General features: G+C 49.4%; 1 protein-coding gene across 1 annotated transcript; it reads right to left on the reverse strand.

Moving 5' to 3' along the window:
- Positions 1-7,909: 7,909 nt before the first annotated feature.
- Positions 7,910-10,015, reverse strand: CBLN1 (cerebellin 1 precursor). Its single transcript, XM_006874382.1, has 4 exons — positions 9,977-10,015; positions 9,653-9,923; positions 9,397-9,516; positions 7,910-8,184 (listed from the first exon to the last, which is right to left on the reverse strand). Exons 2-4 carry the CDS (start codon positions 9,914-9,916, stop codon positions 7,987-7,989), a joined length of 582 nt encoding a protein of 193 aa, XP_006874444.1. The 5' UTR covers positions 9,917-9,923; positions 9,977-10,015; the 3' UTR covers positions 7,910-7,986.
- Between the last annotated feature and the right edge of the window lie 517 nt (positions 10,016-10,532).

The following is a 10,532-nucleotide window of genomic DNA, read 5'->3' on the forward strand; positions in this document are numbered from 1 at the left end:
GCCAACATTTATTGTCCTCTACTTTTTTTTATCTTTGTAAGTGGGACCTTGGAAGTATTCTTTTTTTTATATGATACAAAAACCAAGAGACCCTGTTGTTATTGTTAAGTACCATAAAGTCAATCCTGACCCACAGCAATCATATAGGGTTTCCAAGGAGCTGCTGTGAGTTTGGACCACTGACCTTGCAGCTCAAACTTACCTTATGGTCAAGTGCTTATTATCCTTCAGTGCCACACCTGTGACTAGCCAAAATCAAGGGTCTAGTTGAGAAATCCCAGCTCCCTCTTTGACCATGGTCCTGTGTAACTACTGTTTATAACTGGATAGTATGCTGGTACATGGAAATCCCAGTGGTATTCCCAGCTGAATTGCATTATCTACCATCATCAACAGGGACTTCAACTTCCACCATTGCCACTGACATAATGTCTTATTTGATTCCATATTGGTTGCAAAAACAATAAAGCAATACTAAATGATGCTGCTAGGTGTCTAGGGGACATCTCTGTCCTCTAAGAAGAATAGAACCTGGTCTTTGCCCTCTAAAGAGCTCATGGTATATTTAAAGTAGTGATGGAGAGAGAGGGCACTGAACAGAGCAACATGCAACATACAACAGCAACTTGTGCTATAAAGTAAACTCCAGGCAACAGGCACAATTCAATTTCATTATAAAATAATGTGGCTGTTCAGGGGGATATCAGGGATTTAGAGACGAACACACTGTAAGCCTGCACTCTAATCTTTCACAATCCAGTGAATACCTGTAATTTCTTATTCATTCATTCAAGAAGTACTTTTTATGTTGATTGCATTCTAAGAACTATAAGAGGCACCAAGAATACATCTGTAAGTAAGGAATTTGAGGTGTTCACAGTCTGGTGGACCAGGAAATACATTCACAAGGGGACTAGTCATCCATCCATCCTTGCACATATTCACGATCTTGCTCATTCAAAGAACACGTATTGTGCTTGTTATTGTGCCAGACACTGGGCATATTGGGACTTCAAAATGAGGGCCTGGTTCTCAGAGCTTAGTGTCCAACAGAGCTATAGTCATGGCATGATTTGAATTGGAGTACTCAGGCATTCAGCAGACAGCAGGGCCCTGATGGGTGAGAGTCAGAGAGAAGTTTGCAGATGAGGTAGAGAGATCAAATTAGAACCTGTTCGGGTCAGACAGCAGTCTGTCCTTGATCCCTTGTCCTATAATTGTTTCCTAGACTCTTCAGATTTTGCTAAGATTAACAAAGACCTCCCTAGGATCTGGGCTGTGGCCACACAGTCAGAAGATCCTTCTCTCTAATCATGGAGCTCTCTTCCTTGATGTTGGCTGCACTGAGTCCCTCACTACTGTCTGTAAAGCATTTTCACAGTGAGGAGATCTAGAAAAAAATTCAAACACCAACTCATACATCTTGTCTTTCTTCTTCCTCACTGCCCCTGCTCACTGCTATCCTGGGCCTTGCAGAGCTGGCTGGGTTCAGAGTGAATGGGAAGATTAGCAGAGGCAGGTACCTAGAAAGGTTCTCTGTCTATACCAGGTCTTCAGGCACTTCCATGTCAACATTCCTGTCAGTGATGTATTGGCATGTGGCACAGTGGGTAGGATGGCAGTGCAACTCAGAGATGCGGGAAGTCCCCTGGAGGGTAGTTCATTGGCTGTGTCCATGTCTTGCAATCATGCCAAATATAATTCAGCTTATCTCATGACACCATTCCAGGATACCTGTTCTGTGCCAAACACCATGGGAGACACTAGGCTGAGCAAGAGGAGCAGGACATCATTTTCACCTTGGAGGGGACCATCTTCTAATGAGGGATACAAATAGACAAATAGGACTCAATCTACAATGTGAGCCATGGAGACAGACTTGCAGCTACACAATGTTCAGTACACAGTGTCCAATGCAGATACATATGCAACACGTGGAATGGAAAGGTATTTAGGGGTAAAACCACCTGCTTAAAATCATCAGTTGGAAGAAAGGCGAGTGGGTGTGCATGGGGAAAGAATGTAGCATCCATTTCCTAATTCTGTCATTCACTTGCTCTGAGTCCTCAAGCAAGTCCCTCACCTCTCAGGTTTCAGTGTTCCTATCTATTCAATGCAGGGATCCGTCCAGGCATTTTCTAAGTCCTGGTGTGGTTCTATAGGATAAGCACTGCACTGCTAACTGCAAGGTTGGTGGTTCAAACCCACCAGCCACTCCTTGGAAACTCTATACAGCGTACAGGAACTGACTTGATTGCACATAACAACATTTCTATGATAGTATCATACTCCAGGTATCTATTGTTTCTTGTTTATTCAGCACTTACTATAGTTATATACTTACTCCAGGTATCTATTGTTTCTTGTTTATTCAGCACTTACTATAGTTACTATAGGCATTGTTGAGTATTTTTAATACTGTTTTGCACAATCTTCAAAACTATCCTGTTATGAAGGACATCTAATGCAGCTGCTGCTGCATGCCAGTCTTGTCAGTTCTTATTCATAGCTGCTCTATCTAAGGTTTCCAAGACTGTAAATCTTTATGGGAACTGCTTTTTTTCTGCAGAGCAGCTGGTGCATTCGAACATAGTGGATAGCAGCCTAACCCTAGCCCACTCCACTGCCAGGGATCCTTGGGCATCTAATAATATATGGATATTATTATCTTTATTTTGATATGAGGGGACTAAAAGAGTCCTGGTAGAATAAGCACTGAATTGCTAATTACAAGGTCAGCAGTTCAAACACACAAACTATTCAAGGGAAACCTTGTAGGGGTGGGGAATGTCCAGCCTGCCTTCTTGTTGTTAAGTTTCCTGAGTCATTTTGACTCCTGGTGAGTTTCCAAGGAGGGGCTGGTGAATTTGAACCATCAGCCTTGCAGTTCAAACTGACCTTGTGGTCCTGTACATTATCCTGCGGCACCGCACCGGGACTCTTGCAGGCTCTACGTTGTTGTTGTTGTTGTTGTTGTTAAGTTGCATCCAGTCGATTCTGACCCATAGCAACCCTGTATGAGGTTTCCAAGGAGCAGCTGGTGAGCTTGAACCACCAATCTTGCTGTTCAAACAACTTTGCAGTCTGCTGCATTAGCCCACAGAGCCACACCAGGACTCCTGCAGGCCATATAAGTCCTGGGAAATCATTTGGTCTGGCCCTGCCAAGGCAACCACAGTTTCAGCTCTCACATTGTTATTGTTGTTAAGTGTCCTCCAGTCTGTTCCTACTCATTTCAACCCAGCATAGGATTTCAGAGGAGCAGCTAGTGAGTTTGAATCGCTGACCTTGTTTTCAAACCGACCTTGTGGTCCAGTGCTTATCCTATGGCACCACACCAGGACTCCAGCTATCACATTAAATGTATGACCAAATATAACAGGCTAATTTTTAGTTGTTAATTTTGCATGGTCTGCAAATGATGTTATAAATTTTGGCAAAAAAAAGCTTCCCCACCCCTGCCAGTGTCGCCATGAGTCTGGACAGACCCCTCTGCACTAACAACTACAAGGCTCAGTGAAAGTGTGGAATACATTCTCACTGAGGGACCCTTTTAAAAAGACCACTTTAGGACAAAGTGATTAATTGCCTCCAATTGGATATGTTCTACAACCAATTGACTGCACTTTCTATCCAGGTCTCTAGGTTTCAGCATTTTATTTGACTGTCGATGTAGTGCCAAGATTGAGCCAAGAACTTTGGGGGGGGGGGGGGGGGGGGGGGGGGGGGGAGTGGGGAGCGGGGGTAAAAGGATAGGGGTGAAGAGTGAATTGGCGAGGAAACTCTCAGATTCAAGCCAGTGGCCGAGTACAGGGCACACAGCCAAGGTCCTGGGTCTTTCACTCTCTAGCGGGGTCCTGCCGGCCCCCAGGACACTGCCCAGGGCCCATAACGTGCTGCCGCCACCCAATTGAAATAACCATTAAGAAAGCGGGTTGAGGTTCCCTCTCCATCAGAATAATTATATTCTCGTTAGGAGTCGGTCTGACCGGGCTGTGAGCATTTGCTCTCTAGCACAGTTAGGAAGGCGCGCTCCCAGCGCGGCTAAACCGGAAAAGAGCAGACTGTGAGCTTGTGGGCAGCTAGGTTCTCAATGCAACCCCGCCAGCTTCGCAGAGAGCAGAGAGAGGATTGATCCAAGTTCCTCTACCCACTGGATCCTCCTCCTCCGGGTCCACTGTTGGCCCGGCAACTGTTGGAACGCTTGGTGTCCTCTGAAGAACTCAGAGCTAAGATATCAGGTCTGGGCTCCTTGGGTTCTGGAAGCTTCCCTGAGTACTCTGCACCACAGCCCTGGTCCCATCACACCACTACTGGTTCCTGGGCTGACTAAAATACTACCCTACCCCCAGGAAACTGGGTGGGGGAGGCAAGTGAATATAGTAAGAAAGGTCATATTTGACTTCCAAAGAGGAATACTAGACAAGAGGTGATGGTTCTGCCTATCTGAGGTATAAAGGGCTTCCTCGAGGAGGTGACATTTACTGTTGGGGAAAGGGTTGTTATTGTTAAGTGCCATCAAGTCGGTTCCAACTCATAGTGACCCTATTTCAGAGGATCTAGTGGAGAAGGAAGTGAACCACTGGGATGGGGCCTTTCTAACAGACTGAGTTTGAGACTAAATGAGAGAATGGTCCTGAGGCCTTGCAAGGTCATTCTGATGGGGATTATTTTAGATAAAAGTAGGAGGTGGGACCCAGATCCAAAGAGCTTGGAGAGTTCTAAGTATTTAAGAAAGTCTCAGTGAAGTATATGTTTTCCAATCCACCTTCTCCTCTGGTGGAGAACCAGCAAGACGTGTCCATCATTCCTCCTCACCCCCAACACACCAGCTTGGCTTTCTCCCAGCTGGAGCTCAATTTCAAACAAAGATGGGCTCACCTGCCTCTGGAAGAGGTAACAACTGCCTTCACAATCACTCCAGAGTTGGCCCTACTAGTGTGATTAAACCCCCAGTAAGGCCTCTAGCCTCCAAGTCCACCAGTGAGAATCACTGTCCTCAGCCCCATCCAGGTTAATGGGAAGCTCAGGCATGAGGATAATAGCAGTTGGGAGCAAGGGCACCCCACATCTTTCTAGTGCTCTCTGGGTAGAGGCTTCAGTTATGCACTTCCAAGACCAGCCTATATGTTTTCTTCCCATGCCAAGCAGGTCTGGTTGGAGGGTGAGAAGAGTGGTGAGTGTTTCTAAAGCAGTGTCCGGTGCTGTGTGCACAAGGTGCTTCTCAGGAAGGATAGGGTTTTGGAAAGTGAAGGGGAAAAAGGCCTTTTCAGTTTCAAGCACAGGACAAAAGCAAAGGTGACAAGAATGTAAAATGGGTTCATCATTCAGTGGAAGATGAGGCTGGAACCAGATTGGGGAGAATCTCCAATGCCAGGTTCAGACCTTTATGGAGGCAAAGGCCCTTGGAACCCAGCTTATTCAAGGGAAAACCTCCCCTTCTCCTTCCCACTGAGTGCCCTTCACTCCCCTAAGAGTTCACCTCCTGAGTAAGACTGAGATAATGGCGGAATGTCTCCACTACAGCTGCAGGCTAGTGTTCAAGAGCAGGCACTCAGAAACAAACCCTCCCCCCACACACCTGCCTGGCAGTGCCGGCAACAGTCAGGACTCAATACCCCAGAAAAAGAAATTTGGTGCCCCTAGATCAGGAAGCAGATGACAGATTGGAACCCCAGATTCTTGGAGATATCTAGACTGTTTCCTGTCTTCATACAGACACACAAACTAAGTCCTAACTGCAGGACTTGCCAAAGCTATCCAGCTGGGTGCAGGCTGGTGGTTCCTTAGCCCCAGTATGCACGGGGTCTACAGTGACCAGAATCCCGGTGGACCTTTGGAAGAGGAATGACCACTCACCCTCAAGAGAGTGCACTCCAAGTTTCCTAGAAAGGATGATGGCTACCCCACCCATAATACTCATGGCCTGCTCCAAGCAAGCAGAATGGTTGGATTGAGCTAGTTTCGCTGCTTTTCCAGACCACTCCCTACTCCCTTCCATCCAGAACACGAGGAAAGTGGGGCTTTAAAAAAAATAATAATAATGGTGTTGTTTAATCTCTATTTAAAATTTCTCTAGGGTTCCTTATTCCTCCAAATCCTCACTCCCCCAAGGACTGACTAGGAGGAGGTAAAACAGTGGAAAAGGAACAGAATAGCACTGAAGCAGTTTCTCACTCCCGAAATCCCTACCTATCCTCTGCGGCCCCTGGATAGCTGGACTGCAGGATTAGGACAGCTAGAGATGCGCAGCGGCCGGTGGATTGTGTACAGAGAAGAAACACCGTCTAGGTGCTGAGGAGTACCTACCTCTGACAAACCTCAAAAATAATCAGGTAATGTTGCTTGCCGTGTTATTTTTAATCCGAACCCCTGGAGCTAATTAAATTCCTCCCTGAAGCTGATGCCTGGAAAAGAGGGTCTTACGTGGGCCGCGACGTCCAGCCTTCTACCCTTAGTCTCCCACCCAGTTTCTCCGCGCTGCCGAACCGAACCGACTGGGTCAGTCTTCCAGACTTAAAACGAAATTGTTTATTTCAATTTTGCTTTCACATTATGTTCCGATACAATCAAAACTCCTGGATTAACCTCTCTCGGATAAAAGTCTTGCGAGTAAGCGCAGGTCCTGGGCGCCCAGGTAGTTCGGCGGGCAGACTCGGGGTTCAGAGATAGTGGTAGAAAACGCAGCTTCTGGAACTGCAGAGCAGACGATGACCGGCAAAATCCAAGGGTAGAAGGCTTGGTGAGATGGCAAATTGTTTGGGTCCTTGAATTGGGATTAGTCTTTGTATTTAGGCTGAGAAAAACCCAAACTTCGCTCCCGGGCGGCGGGCGCTCCTAAACTAATTTTGGCCACATATCTTATTAGGTTTGTACCAAAGCAAGGAGCACAGGAGAGTGCACTGCGACCCTCAGCCCTGTCGGAAAGCAGGGTCGATTTAGCTGGTCCTGGAAGCAGCCCTGCCTTTCTCCGGATGCCTTCTCCCAAGTATCCCACACCTCGCCTTTCTGCCCTGCCCCAACCTGGCAGTTGGGGAAGACGCAGTGTTCAAAAGGCTGTCTCAGAAAAATAAAAATCCCACTTCAACTTTATTGGATCAAAGCAAAGTTAAATCTTGGTTGTTCACATGTATGTTACAGAGGACGAGAAAGCGTCCAGAAGAACCTCCTGGCGTTTGGTGATGCCACAGAGCACTAGGGCATTGACAAGCATCAGAATATCAAGCAGCCTTAGATTTCACGATCACTCCAAACAGAACATAGAAATACGGAATACAGTCAGTTTCCACTGGGAAGAGTTCTTCTTGTACAAATGTTAATATATATATGTGTATATATATATATATTACATACATATATATATGTATCTATGTAATACATATATTTATCATTTTTAAACCAGTCACCACTAAGGCGAGTCCTTTCTTTGCAACCAGACAGCCAAAATACAAAGTATCTTCATGTATTTAACTCGTGAGCATCATTTAATAAGAGTAACATTTGTCAAATTAAAACTACCTCCCCAATCCAAAAACAAAAAACAAAAAAACTTTAAGCCTTCCCCAAACGGAAAAAAAGGGGGAGGGGCATATTGGATTTCAGCAAGTGGAAGGATTCAGAGGAGAAACGGGGAGGAAAATATTTCACATTATACTGTGAAATACGAAGTTCCTTTAAAATAAATTGTAGGGAACATGAACGTGGGGGCAAGAAACAATGACAAGGCAGTCTCATGATTACTGCAACTGGAATGGGGAAGGCGAGTTTATTTATTTATTTTTGGAAATGGGAGCGCACAAAGCTAAGCGGAATTCACTTTTCCTAAGGAGGAAACGGACAACCTTGTCCCGCCACCGGCAAGCATCTTTTACCCAGATGCAGCTGGGGAACATGTGGGAAGTTTCAAGTTGTGCAGCTTTCTCGTTCTCTACATGTCAGCCTTTTGCTCACTCCCCTCCAGTCTCTGCCTCACTTTCTAAGAACCAGTCAGAGGGGAAACACCAAGAATCCAGAGAAGGTCGAGTACTTCCAGCCCCCCATCAAGTTCCCCCGCTCCAGTTTGAGGTATGCTCGGTCGCCTTTCTCCATCTGAATTAGGACTCCATTGCTGGCGGCTTCCCGGGTCACGTCTTGGTCACCAGCGAAGGCTGAAATCACCGGCCACCCATTTAACATGAGGCTCACCTGAGAAAGAGAAAGGGCAGTTCTGAGGCACAGCCCAGGCAGTACGCGAGCGGCTGCTGCGGCGAACCCCCGCCGCTGTGCTAACAGCCACAAACACCAGGAAGCACTGGGGAGGGGGTTAGGGGATAGGAAGAAAGGGCTTGCAGCTTATCTGCTTGCCGAGGGAGGGTTCAGTAGGGACAACGGATAGATTTTGGGTGAGAGAAAGGGTCTGTCCCCAAAACGAGAATGGCTCTCATTCCGTTTTCTCAAGCTGAGCGCGCCAAAGGATTCCTGACTGAAATTCAGTTTGTGGAGTCCGAAAGTGGCTCAAGCCCTGAGACGGCGGGTCTCTCTCCTCCTCCTTCAAGCACTCTTTTCCTGAACACTAGGAAAACAAAACAAAAAACACTAGTTCCTCCGGGTCTTGGCTTCCTCTTCGCCTTCGGATACAGCGCAGAAGGAATATCTAGCTGATTAGAAATTTCGCATCAACCTGCATTCCCGTCTTCAAAGCCCAGGCTCCATTCCCGCCCCAAAATCATCCGGCGGTCGCCACCGCCTAGCTTTGCCCACTGCGGTTGAATAGACAGCCAGAGGCCGGCGCCCGCTACCTAGCCTCAAGTTCCGCCTTTGTCTCCGCCCGTTGGAATTGAATACCATTGGGGACCGGGAGAACTAGCCCTCGAGTGCGAGTTAGGGCAGGGCAGGAAACAGAAGGTGGGCCACTACTCCCCTCCCTTTTCACTCCACCCCTCACTCCACCGGGGCTCGAGTTCCTTGTTCAAAAACCCGGAGTCTGTCCCCACAGGACACCGGTGATCCTGTTCGTGATACTAGCACTCAGGTAGTTGGCTTGGTTCTAAACCGGGGCGAAGTGCTGTGCTTTTGAAGTCTAGGTAGCAGCCGGGTTCCCAGGCTTCCGCTGGCCGGAGCTGTCTGTGGTGCTGACAGCAACCGGAGGTCCCATAGGAAGGTGGGGAACCTCATCCGAAAGGCTCAGAAGGAGAAAGCATGTAAATGTCTCTGGGGAGAGGGTTAGGCCCCAAGAGCCGGCGAGAAAGGGAACAGGGGACAGTCCAAGCCACAAAGTCGTGAGAACCCTCTACCCTTCAAGCAGCCCTGAGCACATGCAGTAGCCACTTTTGTCTCCTAGCCCCATACAGTCCCCGCACCCGTCAGGCTAGAAACCCTCTACTAGGGCGAGGGCCTGGTCCCACGGCGGCAGCTGACCTGGATGGTTTGTCTGTTGTAGACTTTTACCACGTGAAAGTTAAAACTGTAGATCCCTTTGCGCGGGGCAATGAAAGTGCTTCGTTCGGAATCAAAGTTGTTGCCGATGTTCACTAGTACCTAGAACGAGACGGGAACGGAGAGTGGGCAGGGGTCAGCCTGGATACTTGTCCCTGCGCCTCCGCAGAGCCCTGGAAGGGATCAGATGATCAGACCTCCACCACACCCGCAATCTGCATTGGGAAAGAGCGCTCACCTGATCGAAGTAGATGATCATGGTACGATTACTCATCTCGGACGGCTCGTGGTTGGTACTCCTGATGGCCGAGAAAGCCACCTTGGCGCTACCGGAGCGCACGGAGATGCCCAGAGCCGTGCCCGTTGGGTCGGATGTGGGGTTGGAGTCACACACTACCAGGCACTTGCCCTCAAGGACGATGGGTTCCGTTTCATTCTGCCCGTGGGCCGGGCCCGCCAGCCACGCCGCCCCCAGCAGCAGCAGCTCCACAACGCCCAGCATCGCGGCGCTGGCGCCCACCCCGCCCCCCACCCCCGGAGTTGCCTACGCCAGCCGCCCCACCCCCCCGCCCTGGCCGTTTCGAAGCCCCCTCCTCAGCTCCAGGAGCAGCTCTGCCAACACCGCTCTGGACACTACTGCGCTTCCTCGCACTCCCGGGCAAGCGTTCCCCCGCGATGTTCCAGAGCCCCGTCAGGGCCTCAGGGGTGCCGCGGCTGCTCAACCTCACTTGGATGCATATCCACTGCTTCGCGGTCTCCTCTGCTGCCGCCGCCTCCCGTCCGTACCCGCTGCTGCAGCCGCCGCCGCCGCTCTGAATTATTGATGCAGCGGGCTCTGAAGCCTGAGCAGGCGACGAGCGCGCGCCCGGCACAAAGGCGCGGACCGCGGCCTGGCCCCGCCCCCCAGGCTCCCTGCCCGCCTCCCTGCACAGCCCCACCTCCGCGCCGGTCTAGGTTCCGCCCCCTAACCAATCCAGAAGCACCGCGCTCCCCGCAGGGCCAATGGCAGCGTTGTCCGCGCGCGGCCACCTGACCCGAGGCGCCGTTGTTATTAGGAGCGGCGAGGCGGGTGGCGCGCAGCATCTGGGTTGGGCTGTGGCCCGGAGTCGACCGAGAGA

Source organism: Chrysochloris asiatica, unplaced genomic scaffold (assembly GCF_000296735.1).
Source record: "Chrysochloris asiatica unplaced genomic scaffold, ChrAsi1.0 scaffold00273, whole genome shotgun sequence".
NCBI classification, from domain to species: domain Eukaryota; kingdom Metazoa; phylum Chordata; class Mammalia; order Afrosoricida; family Chrysochloridae; genus Chrysochloris; species Chrysochloris asiatica.

Coding starts and splice junctions, on each gene's coding strand:
- CBLN1 (XM_006874382.1), bottom strand. CDS start 9,916: ATGCTGGGCGTTGTGGAGCTGCTGCTGCTGGGGGCGGCGTGGCTGGCG. Junction 9,517..9,652: donor TGATCATCTACTTCGATCAG/GTGAGCGCTCTT, acceptor GTCTCGTTCTAG/GTACTAGTGAACATCGGCAA. Junction 8,185..9,396: donor ACAACAGACAAACCATCCAG/GTCAGCTGCCGC, acceptor TCTCTTTCTCAG/GTGAGCCTCATGTTAAATGG.